At 42.2% G+C, this 18,593-nt stretch overlaps 1 protein-coding gene and 1 non-coding gene across 3 annotated transcripts in view; both read right to left on the minus strand.

Moving 5' to 3' along the window:
* The window catches only part of Tmem65 (transmembrane protein 65), a 41,522-nt gene extending 23,564 nt beyond the window's left edge, over positions 1–17,958 (minus strand). The window contains exons 1-2 of one of the 2 annotated variants that reach the window (XM_034516934.2): positions 17,211–17,958; positions 157–237 (exon numbers count right to left, since the gene is read on the minus strand). In XM_034516934.2, coding sequence (XP_034372825.1) covers positions 157–237; positions 17,211–17,496 — 367 coding nt within the window. In that variant the 5' untranslated portion in view covers positions 17,497–17,958. The remainder of the gene's footprint in view (positions 1–156; positions 238–17,210) is intronic. The other variant, XM_034516935.2, reaches the window with a different exon arrangement.
* LOC117719449 (U1 spliceosomal RNA) lies at positions 13,029–13,193 on the minus strand. Its single transcript, XR_004608174.2, has one exon. It is a non-coding gene; the product is annotated as a U1 spliceosomal RNA (small nuclear RNA).
* Positions 17,959–18,593: the final 635 nt, after the last annotated feature.

The following is an 18,593-nucleotide window of genomic DNA, read 5'->3' on the forward strand; positions in this document are numbered from 1 at the left end:
GGTAATGGAAACAATTTGCTAACAATCTAAAATATTAATGCAAAAAAAAAAAAATGTTTTCAAGCATTCTATTTCGAACAAACAAGACCTGTCAATCAGATGCTTTGCTGTTTGCAATAAACATCTGCCAAACAACACTATAAGCTTGTACTGTACCAAAACTATCAGGGGTCTCTGCTGCTGACACCTCCTTCGCACGCTTCGCAATGACCATCTCAGGTTTGGGAAATCTGCATGCTAAAAATATTCTAAAATCAGAGCTCAGTTAAGCAATGAAGTCATTATAACATGTGCAACTCTAAAATATGTAAGAATTTTTTAAAGTGCTACACACTAGCATATAGGCAGCCCTTCCCATGCATAGTAATATAACACTGGCAATGAGATAGTAAATGGTACAGTCATAATAACCAGTGGGGTAAGTGTAACTCTGAGGTACAGCATTTGCCAAGTAGGTGAGGTCCTGGCTTGTCTTAGATTCTAAGAACTGAATAATAATAATAATAACAAAAACAACAACAACCAGTAAGAAAATTTTAAATTATTCTGTGATATTAAAAATGTATCCCTCCCACCCCACCCCACCCCACAGCCCAGGGGTAGTGGTACCCTAACGCTAAGAAAGCAGAGACAAAAAGATCAAGAGTTAAGACCAATCTGAACCACAGAGTAAATTCCAGGATACCCTAAGCTCAGTGAAACCCTTTCTTGAATATAAAAAGCAAGTGGGGGGATGGAGCAGGTGCCAGAAGCCAGAGGACAGCTCCTATCATATGACACTATAACCAGGTATGATTGAATCTGTATCAAAAGCCCATCACCTCTGTGATAATAGAAAGACAACCAATGCAACCCTGCTTCCTCCTCTTCCTCCCCTTCTTCCTCCTCCTCCCCCTTCCCCTCACTATATAGTTGGCTTGGGATTAGAGGTGTGCACTCTCACACTCAGTTCACACTTTTCATTTCTCTAATGCACCATTTTCATTTTTCCCATCACTTTCTCATTCATTCGCGGTCTGCTTGCTTGCTTGCTTGCTTGCTTGCTTGCTTGCTGAGCTAGGGTTGCAATATGTTACCCAGAGGGGCTTAAACTCCAGAGGTCAAATAACTCTCTCGCTTCATTCTCCCAATAGTTATGACTTCAGTCACGTGCAACCTCGCTTGATCTTCAATTCCCTGTTGGTTATCCACTCTGTAAAACGTCCCATGGGTTTATCACTAGGGGACAATAAGGAAACACAATTGCATGTGTTTCTGTCTGATAATGAACTGAATAATGCATACAGTGGCCAAATACAAATATACTGCGATGAGATTGGTTACAATCAGCACACACATCTGTGTTTACAGAGTGATTTGTGAACCGAAGCGCTCAAGAAAATTTGCAGAAAAGTTTGTACTTTATACAATTATTCAAAGTTAATAAACAAATAAAATGGGAGTCATGTTGTTGGAGACTTATGTCATTTAACTAAAGCATCATTATTTAAATCCAACCATTAAAGTAGAAACAGCCTATGCAAATGAAATATAGATTATTCAATAAATCATGCATAAACTGCATATGCAAATTAATAAATTATTTTCCTTTATACATTAAATGATTTCTTTTTAAATAACTCAATTTTACAAACATTCAACTATCAGCCTAGGATTTACTAATCTACAAAGAAGAAAGTTCATCTGTTGAACCTTGCATTTAGAAATATAGGAGTTTTACCATAGATTTGACTGGAAAGGTTTTTTTCAACCTGCCTTTCCACTTATGACTAGAAAACAAAACCTTAAAAGTCATTAAAAAAAAATAATAAACCCTCATAGACAATTACCCCAATACCAAAGAGTTATATAAATAGAGTCAACAGAGGGCAGAAATGCACAATGTGTCTTTCCACCAGAAGAACTGCGCTCCTAAGAGAGGACAGGATTCCAGAAAGAGGGCTTTGGGCTTAGCCTTAAAGCACTGTGAATTTTAAGCAGGTAGGAGGAGAAGGAGGGAGCCATTTCTTCTCATAAAACACAGTCCAAAAGCCAAGAGGAGACTAGGTTAGGTAGACGTTATAGAAAAGACATTATGTTATATGCTATATCACAGGGTTTCACAGCTGAAGCGGGGTAACAGAAATGCATAGGAGGGGCTGGGTCAGTCCGAAACACGACACTGAAATCCACTCTGGATGAGAAAGGCTTCCTTCCACATGGTAGAGTGGGAGGGATTGTGGCTCTGGGTGTCAGTGCCCAAACTAAAGTGAAAGAACCTCTGCACCAGAAGGCATCAGCAGTGCTGGTGATGGTATGCTGGTGACAAACAGAATCAGTGACTAGAAAACAGATAAGAACAGTAGGAATCAGGTATGCACCCACCAGAAGCTAGAGCTACAAATAAATTCAGAAAGTAAGAAAATTAAATCGTACCATGTGGTGCTGGGTTAATTACAAATTCTTTATCATACACACATACACACACACACCCTCTTTGTTTGCTGTTCACTTTGAGAGTACCACTAAGTATCAAGGTTATGTAACTAACAGATCTGAGGAACCCCTCCAAATACAACAAGTAAACATACATCTTTTTGCTCTACAGAAGTATTGGATAATTGCTGAAACCTTAAAAGCATCTTGGAAGAAAAGAGTAGTGATGTACTCATGTGATGATATGGCCATACACGTCACTGTTCTTTAATTTTAAACCTCTTTAAAATGTTCGGACATGTATACAGTGTTTCCTATTCACAGCCCTCACTCCCTCTCTCTAGTTCCCTCAGAGCTGCAACAGATGTCCCTCTCCACTCCTGTCTTCCTTTGTGTACAACCAGTGCATTCAATTAGTGTCGTCCATATGCATGTGAGTGTGGAAGCATCTACAAAGGCATGAACAGACAGACTCCCAGCGCCCCACCCCCAAAACTGACTCTCCCTTCCTTGGTAGCCATAAACTACTAATAAACCCTCAGCTAGAGGAGGCACCTTGGGGAGTCTTCCCTCCTTCCATGCTGGAAGTTTGATCTTGTGAAGTCATCTGTGCACCGCTACGATGCCGTGTCCAGAGGACAGCACTTCACAGCCCTGCTCCCATCCTCTGACTATGTGATGTTCTTCCACTCCTTCTTCAGTACTGTTCCCTGAACGTAGAGGACACCAGGCTACAGCATCTACTGCTGACCACTCGGTCACCGACTCTCAGCACTTTGAACAGTTATGGGTATCTGTGTTAACCGCTACCTGATACAATAAGATGTTTCTTAATAAGACCAGAGCCAGCACACAGAAACATATAAACGTAAACATTAGAAAGAAGCGGCCACTTAGCATAACAGTATCGATAGGTTCTCCCCTTGGACCTATGACTTCTCCAGCCTTGGGTTTCCAGTGTTTTCAGTGCCAGGACGGTCTTCAGTCCTGTGGATCAGGCCTCAAATCCAATCAAGGGACTGGATTACTCCACACACTGTCTTGCCTTTACTGCACCATCGTGCCTGGTGGTCAGAATTGGTAAGACTGCTAAAATCTGTTCTTTCCCAGAAGCCTGCATAACACCTTTCAGCTCCAGGAAAGCTCTCCAGTAAGGAGACAGTTTCTTAGTCAGTTCAAGATTGATTTCATCAAGTCCTACAACCAGTGTGGTATCTTCAGCAGCAATCTAGTTGTGGTGGGTACATAACAGGAACAGAAGCAATAGCCTATATCGTATGGATGACTCTGGGGCCTCCCCAACTATACAGAACACTCTTCACCCTGTTCACTGTTCACACTGTTAGTTGTAAGGGTAACTTTGTTCAAATGCCTATTTTTCTTTTAACTGTATTTTTAGTTAGCTTTCAAACTAGTGGGTTTCATAAGATTTCTTCATTAGTTTTAGTCCTTCTCCAATTCCTTCTTTCCTCCAGAAGATGTTCCTGTTTGTAGAAAATGCATACCAAAGTACTCTGTCTGTAGTGAACAAGACTGCAGCAACACGACCTAATACACTTCTTGCCTGTATATCTGTGTATCACAGACTTCTTCCCAAGGAACTGTAATCTATAACTGAGATAACAGGTTTCTATCCCAGGAACTCACTTTTTAACAATTAGAAGGGGGAAAATGTTTATTAAACAATACGTAGAAGTCTGTAAATATGAGATTGTACTAAAAAATTCTAAGTAATCAAAAATAAGTGCAGAATGAACACGAGGAGAACAGCATGTTAAAAAGCAAATGGAGATCTGTGCCTGGAGGCATATTCGCTGAGGAAATACTTTATTGGAGAGTATGTTCTGGACAATAATAGAAAATAAAAGACATGAGTATAAAGTAATCCAGCCATGCATCGTTTAATAGGGACACATCTGAGAAAAGCGCTGTCAGGAGATTTTAGTTGTGCAAATATCAGAAAGTGCTTAAACAGTGATGTTGTCAGCAGGCAATTTCCTATTTCAGAACCACCACGGTATATGCAGTTCATCGCTGCAATGGTTTGAGTGTAGTCTGACCTCTATAGGTGCACTGTGCCCACAGTAGGCAGAACCTTTACAAGACTCTGAGTGGCTCCTTGTCATTGGGGATATGCCCTAGAAAGGGATGATGAAAACCTCTGAGACCCAGCATCTGTCTCTCACGCACATCCTCCCTCCCCTGCCCCTGACTTTCTGTTTAGTGACTGCTCCTCTTGCACCTCTTCTGCTCTACCACTGGTCTCACACAACCCTATGCTGCTGTCTGCACCATGAAGGCAATGTAGCCAAGAGGCAGTTTCAGAGCTTGAACAGCGAGGCTGTTAGACTCTGCCCAAAACCATGAGCTAAGGAAGTTCTATCTTTTAGTAACATTACCTGTCTCAGGCACTCACTACAGCAATGCAAATCTAACATGGGCGCAGCAGCCTCATGTGGCATTTGTTACATGGTGTTCATTTCTCAAAGGTGATTATAAAAAAACAGGATACCTTTTTCTAATGTCTTTATGAAGCAAGCCCCTCTGAAGCAGAGAAAAACTTTCTAGAATTTTTTTTAAATATAAGATCATTCATACATCCATATATACATTTCTACCATTTTGCAAAACACTCCACATCTGATATCATCATGATCATTTATTTATAGTCTCAACTCAATTGTACCTAACTGCATAGTTTATTATCTGCACAGTTTCAATCCTCTACCTTAAAATAAATGAATAAAAAAGCTCTAACCTTTATTTAAAATATAATCCCTGAGGAAGTATGAAGCCTTTAAACTTCCTGAGATAGAATCTTCATTTATACCATATTTCCAGGGGATCTATGTATAGTAAACATTGTTAAACCAAGTCTATTTTCCACTGAAATACAGAGAGCTCTAAGGAACATTATTCTCCTTTATAATAAAATACTTCCAAAGTCAATTCAAATCCAAAGCTCCTTTCAGTTCTCTAAGAGACCTGTAGTCACAGGGCAAGCAACTGGAACCTCATCAAGAGCCTACAAGGGCAGAGGAGACATTAGCAGTTGTTTACCTGGATCCATGCAACCTTACACCATTAAGAGTCCAGCTAGAACAAGTGAAGAGCAAGGAGAGGCAGTGACAGCTGAGAGAAGTACAGACACGCTTAGACTGGGTGTTTCTGCCCGTGCCTTCTTGAAGATTTCTACCCCAAATTATACACAATGAACCCAAAGTGTCCCTGGCAGTGCTCACCCAGATGCATAGTGCCTTGGTTCTGACTGCCACTCAAGACCAACAAACATGGTTTGAAAGACTTTGGCTCAAGTTAAGACTACAATTTATGAACTGCAGTGTTTCAACTACCACAGAAAGTATTCTGCTCTTAAAAGAAACGGAATGGTTTTTAACTACAGAAAACAAAGACGATATTTTACTCCTGTCATTCCTTAGCGTTTTTCTTTTTATTTATCAAATCAGTATGTCTCTAGATTACATTGTTAGAGTGCTTAATTTTTTTCAAAACTGTCGTTGTAAGGGGCTTGATTTCCATTAGCAAAACAGAATCTCCAGCCATTTCTGAAGCGGCCATTTTGTACTTTGTATTTATTTATATGGAGCAGTATCCGTGGCAGTAATGGTTATAAAATCAAAATATCAATCAACTTTGGATAATAGAAGATGATCTATGCAGCAGCAAATACTCAGCTAAGATTTAGGTCTCTACATAAAATAAGGAATGTGTCTATTCATTAGTGGGAATGTTAATTTGTATACCTATTTCATACACCTATATTCCCAAGAACCTATAGAGACTTCTCAGGCAGAAAAAAAGGGACTCATGGGAGGTAAATATTTAAGAACATTTATACTATAAAACTAAGCAGACTTATATTTCTTGATCCAGAAGCTGCAAGTAATATGTCCAGTATGTAAACATGAGAGATGTTTAATAACAAACATACGCCGGGTGGTGGTGGCACACGCCTTTAATCCCAGCACTTGGGTGGCAGAGGCAGGCGGATTTCTGAGTTAGAGGACAGCCTGGTCTACAGAGTGAGTTCCAGGACAGCCAGGACTACACAGAGAAACCCTGTCTCGAAAAAAAAAAAAAAATTTGCCTACAACAGTATAAAAATGATTTTAATGGGGGGAAAGGAGGTAAAAAGGAAGAGAGATCTCAAGAGGGAGAAGAGAAATTCCCCTGTCCCTCAGTTAGGTTTTTCTCCCTTTTTAAATGTATGTGTATGAGTGTTTGCCTGTATGTGCATATATTTGTGCACCATGTAGATGCACTACCTACAGAGGCCAGAAGAGGGTGTTGGGTACCCTGAGACCTGCACCTGAGACCATTGTGAGCTATTATGTGGGTGCTGGCTCTGGAACAGCAGCCAGTGTACAACACACTCAACTCCTGAGCCATCTCTCTGGCCCCTCTCAAGTATCTGCATTGAAAAAGTTTTACACTGCCTGCTTAATTTTCTTGCACTTTGTAATGATACTGTAGAAAAGTAAAATAAAATAGTTGTAGGAAAACAGGAAAATCACAATGACAGCAACACTAGAAAAGGTGGCAGGGTGTGACAGAAACAGGACTCAAAACCCAGCTGCCCCCCGAAATGCTAACTTTAGTCACTGCCATCCTTAAGCAACGTGCAAGGTACACAAGACATAGTGCCAGTGGCTGATGATGTGAAATCAAGACATTAATGGATTCTGGTCTTATGAGCACTTCCATTCTGCTAACACATTCTTGTATCTTCAACAACAACAAGCCCATGCCCCAGTCCAGCATGTAAGTTCCCACCTTCCCTGTCTTCCTAGGAACCCAGACACAGCTATCTGAATTTATGCCTCCCAGACACAAGATCACCTAAATACAAACTAGACTTCACTCACTTTATCTACATATGATGCAAATGTAAACGCTGGCAATTTCCACTTTGCTGCAAGCTTCTCACAAAGAACAGATCCTACCTGCTAAATGGCCCACACATGTTCTACAGAATGCTGCCAAAAAGAGTGCGATTTGTTTACACATAAAATTTACGTTTTTTCGTCATGAAAATTTGAATTACTTTCTAGTTTCCTTCAAACCTGTAGAAAGCACAGAGTAGGTTTCTGAGATTATAGTAATAGAAGATAACCCTCTAAACATGTGCCTATAAGGTCACTTTTGTTGTTGGCTACAGGGAAAAAAATAATCATGTTTAAATATAATCCTAATGTAAAGCCATGTTTCAAAGTATAGCACAAGAAGAATGTTATTTTCGAATTTGCAAATAAATTGAGAGTCAGAAAAGGGTAGAGACAGAGAAAGCAGAGATATCTGAACACATAGATTGGGAATCATAACTGTGATGAACAAGAATCTACTCAGGAACCACCTGTGGAAATTGGCAAATTAATTAATGAATTAACATGAGCACAGAGAAGATCAGGTAAAATCTAGCCCCACAGCTCTTTTCCGTACCCCACGTTACCTTTACAAAGTTAAACCCTTCCTTATCTATTTTTCCTTTTCAGCCAACTCAATCTGGCTACTCCCCACATGGCCATCAGAAACTGCTTCTGACAAAGACATTGCTCCTTTCTGTTCTAGAAGCCAAAGGACATCCCACCCAAGTGCCCCTCTCACCATCTAAACTGCCAGATCACTCTCCTTTTTGGAACACTCTCTTTGTTACTTAGCATCCAGAACATAACACTACAATTTTCCATCTCTCTCTAGATATTCATCACTATCTAATTCTGGCTTTTCTGTCCAGCCAGTATTGGTGTTTCTCAGAACAACCTTCTAGGACAGTGGTCCTCAACCTGTGAGTCATGACCCCTTTGGGGGGTTGCATATCACATATCCTGCATATCAGATATTTATATTATGATTCATAACAATAGCAAAATTAAACTTACAAAGTAACAGCAAAATAATGTATGGTTTGGGGTCAGCACCACATGAAGAACTATATTAAAGGGTCACAGCATTAGGAAGGTTGAAAGCCACTGCTCTAGGAGCTCCCCCTTTTACTCGACTCACTCTGCCCGCCTCTGTTATTACCTAGGTGAGTAGGATGGTCAAGCTTGAATATTTCCCTGGATCCCAATGTCCTGACACCCAACTAACTTCTGAAGAGTTCTCCATAATTATCTCACAAGTATTCAATAGACAGTAAGCTATGAATGAACTCATATACTACTTTCCTTACTTTTCCAAACTTTTACACAATCTTACTATTATGCACCTTGAGATCCCCTATTGACAAAGTAATGATGTCATGTTTACTTTTCTTATTATATTGAATACATATTTGTGCAAATATACAGAAGACAGACTAGAATATGTTACCAAAAGGTTATGATACCGCAGGCCTACAATGTTACCAGATGAGTGCGGTACTGCATGCCTACAATGTTACCTGCTGGATATGGTACTGCAGACCTACAATGTTACCTGCTGAATATGGTACTGCAGGCTTACAATGTTACCAGATAAGTGTGGTACTGAAGGCCTACAATGTTGCCAGATGGATATGGTACTGCAGACCTACAATGTTACTAGATGGATATGATACTGCAGGCCTACAATGTTACCATATGGATGTGGTACTGAAGGCCTACAATGTTACCAGATGGATATGATACTGCAGGCCTACAATGTTACCAGATGGATGTGGTACTGCAGGCCTACAATACCAGCAGCCCTTTGGAGGCAGGAAGATGATGAGTCTGAGGCAATCTACCTCAAAAAAATGCAAGCAAACACACACACACAAAATGATACTGGCACATTTGTTTCTGGTTTTGGTTTTTTCCATTTGGCTATTCGGATATTCAATGTCAATACAAAGATTCAAAAAAAAAAAAAAAAAAAAGTAAGAATTAAAGTTTTAAAGCTAGACAAGCTGTGTTATAGCTCAAATGTGACACGTACGTAGCTTCTAAGATCTTGGGCAAAGTACCCCTGCCTCTGTTTCTTAATCTATAAAATGTAACATCTTCCAAGAATAGTAAACGAGAGAAGTATATGAAGAGTCAGTTCGGTATGTGTAGCATCCAGCGAGCACCCAATAACCTGCAGAGCAGCAGTGACAATGTGCTTACAACAGCAAAACAGCAATAGCACATGACTGAAACTCAGAAGTTACTGACTTTTAAATTACAGATTTTTTTTAAACATGCTAAATAGTTTATCCTAAAATTCAGAAGGAAAGCAGGAAATCTGGACTAAGCCAAGAACATCATTCTAACTTAAATTTCTCTGCAACTTAAAGAACCATAAAAAGTAATCCTCCTCACAACTACTTTTTTGGTATTTAGAACAATGATAATCCAGCCATAACCCAGATATTTACAAGAAAGAGTTTCACTGACAAAGCTGAGGCTGGATCTATAACCATGTGATGGATGTCAGCAGCTGGCTGAAAAGAGGATTGGTCCTTGAAGTGTCTATCAAGATCAAACCTTCTGGGAGTGGAGTGAAGGGACATAAGGTTTTGTTTTGTGAGTAAAAGAAAAATAAATTATAACTGCTGTGGGATAGTAACAAATAGCAAAGTAGCATGCCTTAGACACAGTAGCAGGAATGCCAAGATGCACTCCTCCTCAGGAAGCACGAAAGAGCCATCAGGGATGAGTGAGAGCAGAGTTGAATGTGTGAGAGCTCTGGAGGGAGGTAGAGAGCAAGTTAAGTCTGACATACGTCACTCTCACTATGACAGTCTACAGAGATGCCACCCCAAACAGCTGCGCTCTGCGGACATTTGGTGTAATGACTGGTAAGTCTACAAATAGAAGTAGTCTCAGAGAAAATCGTTGTACCAAAATACAGTATAGAAGGACTGTGGCATTTGGTGGAAGGTACGTTACGAGCATACTCACATCTTCTCCAAGACAGAGAAGGAAATAGGACATCAGAAGCAAGCAGAATAAATGTTTCATAGTTTCCCTACAAAATCTTTTTACAAGAGCCTCACATTAACCAGATTAAGGTGATTTTTAACATGTAACTACTTGTACATGATTGTGTGCCTTAACTTAGAGAAGTCATGAAGCAATAAGACAAAGAGAAGACTGGAGTCCTGTAAAGCTACATACTAATTAATTCAACTGACTTAAGCAAGATGCTAATAAAATCTGCACGCGGGGATTTGGTCTCTATTTGTTCCAGTGATTTTATAAGCAGGCACGCCACAGGAAAGCAGACAAGAATGTGATTATGCAAACATCACTATTTTTAGAAAAATTGAATCTCTTCTAATAATGATTTAATATCAGGTCATACCCAACGTTCAAGATCACCCAGGTATTTTCAGTTCCAGCCAACCTTCCTCATGAGCCCATAAATTACTTACTTCACACAAATTTCTTTATTAAAAATTTGCTTGCCACAACTGCTATTAAAAAAGTGACTAGTGGATAGAAGACGGTAAATTAAACCACGGCAGTGTTTGACTTATTTGAAAGCTGTATGTATTTTCTACCTTTGCTGTGTTTAGAATTTGGTACTGAAGAGACAACACAATCAAGGAAAACAGTTACTGATAAAGTTCAGACAGGTAAGTCGTTGACTAGATAGGTCAGGGATTATCCTCTGTCCTTACTAAGACACAAACACACAGAAAACAGTGAAGTGGGGGGCCAGGGGTGGGGAGTGAAGGCTAACAGCAAGCACTGCAGAAGATGAGAGCAGAGACAGGCCTGAAGAGCTAAAGAAACAATTTCAACATTTCCTACAAATGATGGCTCTTGGCCAGGAGATTTTGATAAGCCTCTCTCTGCAAGGTTCCACATTCTCAACCATCCAAGAAACATGTAGCTACAGTTAGAGGCGTTTTTGGCCAACACAACTAGGAAAGCATGCAAGGGTGGCACCAGCAAATGGTAGACACAGGACGGAAATGCTGCCCAATAGCCTATGAGGGGAGCGGCCCCCACAGCAAAGAATTTCCCAGTCCAAAATGTCGACACCTAAAAAGTAAAAATATCCTGATAAAGACAGAGGGATGCTGTACATCTCAGTGTCTAGCCACTGTAGAGGAACCTAGTAGAGGAACAAGTGCTCCAAACAGGGCCCTATGCCCTTGTAAAAACTAACATAACGATCTGCAAAACCTTCAACAGGAAAGTTAATATACAGACTAAAGGAACTATAATTATTAGACATGATCGCTCACATAAAATGCTATCTTATTTCTCTTTCCTTGAATCTAAACTAGCCCTAGTAACTTACTCTCTTGATCAATAGCAGGCAGCAAAGATGACAGTGTGGACTTCCAAGATTAGGTCCTAACAAGTCTGTAGAAAGCTGGATCTGGACCTCAAAGATGTCCACAGTCTTATCCTCTACCCTTTGAATATGCTACCTATATAGCAAAGGGACTTCAAAAAGTGTGATTTAAGATACTGAGAGAGATTATCCTGAATTCTTTCATTGGGTCCTAAATGTTAGCACCAGCTTTGTACAGTGGTATGTGCCATTAAGTTTTTCTAGGGCATGCTATTGCTCATGAAAACTAAATGTAGTCACAAGAGTCCTTACAAGAGGGAAGCAAAAGGTCAAGGGGAAAGAAGATAACGCAACAACTGAAGCAGAGATTCAAGTAATGAGGCCAAGAGCCAAGGAATGCTAAAAGCTTGAAGAAGCAAAGAACGGATTCTCCTCTGAGTCTCCAGAAGGACGGGACCTGTTGACAAGTGCCTTTAAGACTGGTTTTGGACCCTGAGTTGCCAAAACGCTACAAAAGTGCATTGTTTTAAGCACTGAGTGAGTACTAAACTTGTTACAGCAGCAATAGGAAACTGATACAAAGTTTTACAGCTTCTCTTACCCCTCTTAGAGTTTTTTTTTTTTTGTTTTGTTTTTGTTTTTTTCTAGGAACTCTGACCTATTACCTAAATCTTACAGCCATTCTGAAATGTCTCAGTCATTGTTACTGAGGAAACCTGTATCTTCCTGGGTCAGCAGTTCTAGCTGTGAGAAAACCCTTCTTGGACTCTCTGGTGAGCCATGCTAGCTCCGGACTTCTGGCTGAGCCCAGTTGGGGCTATCCCTCCCTTATTCTACTTTTATTATCTCAGCTAAGACACTGAAATGTCTTTATTCATGTGTCTTAATCGGCATAGGAAATGCTTTTCTCTTTGAGCAAAAGCTGAGATCATCCCAATCCATCACAGAGGCTAAGAGGTAGACACAACTGTTTCTTCTCATGTGGTCCTGAGGAACAGGCTGTGGAGAACAGGGAAAGAATTTTTAAAGGTACAAGATCTCTAGTAGAGTGATACCCGTGACAAAACTTGGCCATGTGTAAGCACTCTATAGATGCCCAACCCAACAGCTGCCAGACTATCATCTGGTCTAAGACCTTTAGGCTACTTGCCAAGCACGCCAAACAGAGTGCTATATCCTACCTTAAAGAAACAGTCACAACTGGAGAAGACTGAAGACATCATAGTTTAGTATTATAAAAGTAATATGGAGTACATCGGTAACAAAAACGAATTTTAAAAGTACATAGTTACTGTTTACACAGAGAAACAAACAAAAAAGAAGAAAGCTAATGAATTTTCTGCTAACAGAAAAACTGCACTATTCACCTGGAAATAATCTTTTCACTTTCTTTTTATTTGTAGAGTAAAGGGTCAACACAGTCCCTCGCTACCACAAACTTTACAGTCAACGTTTGCCCCACATGGGGAAATGAGAGGAGTCAGCATGCCCCGAGTGCCATAGATGAACCTCACCCTAAGAAAACCACCTACTCCATCATGGTATCCTCTCTGCCAGGCAACTATCACCTTGATGTATCTTATTTGCCATATGTAAAATTGTTAAGTTTTGAATAGATATGACAATAATATTCCCTAAGAAGCTTTTTTCAATTTTCATCTCTTATATCTCTGCCAAAACCAGCTCTTGTCTTACATAACTCTACAGTAACTGTTCATTAAGCCTTAGTAAGTACTGCAATCAGCCTCCAACATGACTTCAGTGGCTCCCAGTCTCTGACGTAATAGTCACATCTTGTGTAGGAACCTCCTACAAGGTACCACAGCAAACAAGAGATGTTCTGTCTAAGCCTGTATCATAAAAGATGGGCTTCCAGAACTCGTTCCTTCTCCTGAGCACTGTCCTCCCTCCTCTCTCTCTCCCCCTCTCTCTCCAAGAATTCTGTCTTGAAAGCTCTCAGTCCTGTAGAAAGATCCATATAACAAAGAACTGACACCACCAGCCAACAGCCATGTAAGTGAGTCAAGCTGGGAATGAATCCTCCAGCCCCAGCCAGAACCTCAGAAAGCCAAAAGCTTGACTTCAATATCATGAGAGACTGTAAATAAGAAATACCCAAATGAGTGGCTCCAGGATTTGGGAACATTAGAAACTGTGAGGTTCTGTGTTTCTCTGTTTGATATAACTCGTTTTATAGCTACAGGTAACAACTAACACAGTGACTTCTGCCTTGTTTCAAAAGCAAAGTGTACTTTTAAAGGCTTTAAAAATAATTATAAATAGAAATGTTAGTTGGAAAAACGAAGAAAGAGTTTGCTTCAAAAACTCTTGGCTAGTGCTAACAGGCTGTATTAACATCAGCTTGTCAGCTCTACTTTTGACAGAGCCAACCCCTACTGTCAATGAAATGCATGCTACCTCTGGAAAAGAAAACAAGTTGAGCAGGTAAGAGTGCGACATAAACTCTGTCTTCAGATTGGAAAGGAAAAATCAGTTTGTAATTTTAAAATCGAACAACCCAACTCACTAAGATAAGATATCCCTCAAGGTCAGCCTCATCTGTTATAAGCTGATTCTAGAGTGATATCTTGTCACAAATTATACCACAGACCTACTGATAGACACATGAGAAAGATAAGGACTGAGTGCCAAATTTCAGCAGATCTTAGGACCCATCTCAAAGCAGAGATGATTTTTTTTTCCTTTCTGTGATGTTTTATCAAGGCCAGAATGCTTCCTAGGATGACCTAAGTGCCTTTCCAAGGGCATGCAGGCTTCCTGTAGTAAGAAACGGCCCTTTCCCGAGACTATGCTCCATTAGAAAGCATAGTTAGCGCTCTGCCTTCAGTACAGTAATTGGTAGTGTGCAGAATTAAGATGGACGACATGGCCCACTAGTAAGGCACTTGCTGCCAAGCCTAAGGGTCTGAGTTTGATGATGTGGGATGAGTGTGTTAGCAGGAAAGACTGGACAACCCCCACACATTGTCCTCTAGCCTCTACAAGTATACAGTGGCAAGCACACACACAAATAAGTAAATAAAGTACAAGAAGAAGAAGAGGAGGAGGAGGAGGAAGAGGATGAGGAAGAAGGAAGTAAAGAAAACATGAGAGGTTTTCATTTAAAATGAACAAACAAACCCATTGATTTCAGAATAGTATGTATGATGAACATGAATTCCCAATGCAGTGAGATCCTTTTACCTTATGTAATTGGTGAACAAGGTAACTTACTTACTAAGCAAGTCTAGTTATCTCCTTAGCTATGTGCACTGGTGATAAAAATTGTTAAGTGAGAACCAAGGCACGCTAAACCTAATGCAGCAGCACCTCTAAGTGTCACTTAACTGGAAAGTTAGTCAGAAGCATCAACAAAAATAGACGACCAAACTCTGAAGCCCTTTAGCCTATAAAGAGGAGGCATTAAACCACCAAATTGTTTCCTATGTATTTACCCCTTTTTTTCCTGAACAAATACATTTAAATTACCAATGGCTTCCTCAAATACTTAGATCATTCAGTTTTATTGATGCTAATAACATCCATGGACTTGAGGTTTTTAGGTCCTTCCAAAGATATCTAAAACCATCTTAGATTTAAATACTGTCTTCGTTAGAAAATGTAACACTCCTACCCGATACACTGCTGGTGTGGGCAAAAGTAGGTTAAATTTAGCAAGTCAGGTATTGGTATTGTGGAACATGCTTTTCAATAACTGCTATAAAATTATATTCAAAGGACCCTCCAATCTTGTAGCATGTTGACAATGTAGAATTTCCAAGACCTTACTTTATTATTATTATTATTATTATTTTTTTTTTTTTTTTTTTTTTTTTTTTTTTTTTTTTTTTTTTGGTTTTTCAAAACAGGGTTTCTCTGTATAGCCCTGGCTGTCCTGGAACTCACTCTGTAGACCAGGCTGACCTCGAACTCAGAAATCCTCCTGCTTCTGCTTCCCAAGTGCTGGGATTAAAGGCGTGCACCACCACCGCCCAGCAAGACCTTACTTTAGAAAAGGGAAAATGATGTTTACATAGTCTCACCTGAGTGACAAAAACTGACTTTCTAAGATATGACTACCTATATTGTTTTCAAAGAGCACCTTTTCAGAACTGAGTCTTTTTAAGCCACACACAGAACACACACATAGACTAAAGGGATGCTAGTACTCAGTTATAATTTTCTGTAATGTGATTTACTAACTGAATTGATTGGAATACTGTGTTTTCCTGTAAAAAGTGGTGTGGGTAAGCAATGCCTGAAATTATCCATTACTTTATATTGATTCACAATCCCCCAAACTGGAAAAAAAATTAAAGTAGTAAAGGATACAACTAATAAAAAGTTTTCTTAGCCGGGCGGTGGTGGCGCACGCCTTTAATCTCAGCACTTGGGAGGCAGAGGCAGGCGGATTTCTGAGTTCGAGGCCAGCCTGGTCTACAGAGTGAGTTCCAGGACAGCCAGGGCTACACAGAGAAACCCTGTCTCGAAAAACAAAACAAAAAACAAAAACAAAAAACAAAAAAAAAAACAAACAAACAAAAAAAAAGTTTTCTTAAGTTGTAAAAGTAAACAATGCTAATATCAGGACAGAACTCACTTTTCTCTCATACACAGGCCAAACTTTCAAGATGTCCGAAAGCCCCGTTCCAAATCAGTGCTGAAGGGCTCCATACTTCAGAGCCTATGGAATGTTTACATGATACTATGTAGTACCAACATCAACTATTTAAAAACTTCCTAACACATCCAAATGTCACATAAAATAGTAGCTGTGTTTTCGTGTATACAACAGAATTTACGTAGCAAGAAAAAACAAACAAACAAAAACCAGACTTTAAAGACTGAATCCATTTTAGTCTTTGCATCTTTTCAATGCCTTTTCACGTACACTCAAATTCTGACCTACCACATTCCGCACTTGTTTTAAAAATATCCTATCTTAACATGCCTGTTTAAAAATAGCTTTCCTTTCATCCTTTCCCAATTATTTTTAAGTAGAAGTGTGCTTTTCATTTTCAAGTCACAGATTCCCTAACCCCAACCACCCAAAACCTCACTTCACTCTTTCAAACTCCAAGGAAACAAACTCGGGAGTTCAATTTGAATCTCCTGCCTTCCAGTACACACTCTGTTGCTGGCTCTCGATACAATCTTTCCACTTCCAAGGAAAAGATTTCCTTGGCGTTTCACAACTAGATTTGAGAAGCAATATATAACCTAGAGCATCTTGGGGGGACATCAAGAAAGTTTCCTCCTGCCTGTCCAGTTCCTGGCACTTTCTTAGACCAGGCAGGGCATGCCACCTGCATGGAGGGCTGGAGAGAGGAGGCACAGGACAAACCAAAACACAACCCTGAGTGAGATTCAGCTGGCATTTCAGGATGAAGCTCCTAAATTCCACGGCCAGGGAGGCACCAGCCAAGCTTGGCCCTAGCTGTCTGGCACAATCCACGCGTGTCCTACCTGTCTTGGGGACACTTGGGAGGTGGAAAGTTTCCCCTTTCGCCCATGCCAGGCGTGGAGTCAGAGTGTGGGGAGGTGACAGGGGTCTTCCCCGGCGGCCGGCCCCACCCGCTTACCTTGTGCGATGGCAATGGACTCGAAGCGGTGCAGCTCTTTGAGCAAGCAGCTCCTCTCGGTGGAGTGCAGGCTGTAGATGAAGTCGCGAGCGCCCTGCGCCGTGTTCAGCGCCTCCATAGGCTCCTTCTTGGGGTGTGTGCCCAGAAGCCGGGGACCGCCAGGGACCCCGAGAGCCAGCAGTCCCCGGCCGCAGCTGCACCAGGACGGCGGGCGGGGCGAGGCGGCAGGGCCCGGCCTCAGGCTGCGCGCCGTCCGGCTCCCCAGCAGCGGCAGCAGCCGGGACATGGCGTGGAGCGCGACCCCCGCGGCAGTCCCAAGGGAAGACGGCTTCGGGCGCAGCTGGACAGAGGCTCAGGAGCTGGGCTCAGCCCGGCCCCGCCCCGGGTCCTCCTGACGCGCGGCCCGGGCGCCCGGCACCATGCACTCGGCGGGCCCGCGCGGCGACCGCCTCCCAGCCGTGCCCGCTCCGCTTTCCGCAGGCCGTGAACCCGGGAAAACTTTCTGTGCCGCGGCCGGGCTGGGAGCTCGGAGCGGGCGGGCGGGGCGGGCGGGCGCCTCCCGGTTGAGGATCGGCGGCGCGGGAGAGCGTGCCTGATCTTCCAGAGGGATGAGTCACCGCGCGCCGCCCTCCTCCGGCGCCGCCCTCCGCCGCCGGCAGCTCTCCCACCCTCTGGCCTCACGCCGGCCCCACTCGGTAGGGCTGCTGCGCCCTCAAAGCAACCGCGCGGTGACAGTCAGGGCATAGCCGCAGCCGCCACCCCTAGCGGTGGAGCCCGGGATAAGAAGGCGGGGCGGTAGGGAATGGGCGGGGCTTGGGCGGAGCTACGCAGGCGCATAGTCGCTTGGGAGGGAGATCGTCCCGGAGTCTCCACCCACTCCTTTGCGTGGCGAGGAAAGGAAGGGGTGCGCACCCTGTCAGACTGCATCCGCCTGTGTTAAATGCACTGTAGGGAGCAGCAAAAAAGAGTTCAGGGCTGGATGTTCGGCGGGGTGGTACAGCTGCCGCACTGCTCTCCGAAGCACCGTCCTAAATCTGGAGTTCGGAGGGTCCTGGAGGAGCAGCAAGATGGATAAGAGCCTCGTGGGGTCACCGCACCCTGCCCAGGCCTGTGGGTCGTGAAGCACAAAGAGCCGCGCCCTTCGCCAAGCCAGTACCCACCGCGGCCAGACAGTGCGGCGCTGAAACGCCCTTTCTGGCTGCTCCCTGGGCAAGGCAGGGCCGGTTCAACCCGTCCCAAAAAGAGGAGGGTTTGAGACTGAGACTTAATAAGGTTTGGGGAGGAGAATACTCTTCCCTGGCCGGACCGCTCTTTACTTGCAGATTGCCAACTCTGTAGCCAGGGCGAGAATGTCATAAACCTTTATCGAATGGTCTCTGGTGA

The sequence above is a fragment of the Arvicanthis niloticus genome, chromosome 13 (genome assembly GCF_011762505.2).
Source record: "Arvicanthis niloticus isolate mArvNil1 chromosome 13, mArvNil1.pat.X, whole genome shotgun sequence".
NCBI lineage: Eukaryota > Metazoa > Chordata > Mammalia > Rodentia > Muridae > Arvicanthis > Arvicanthis niloticus.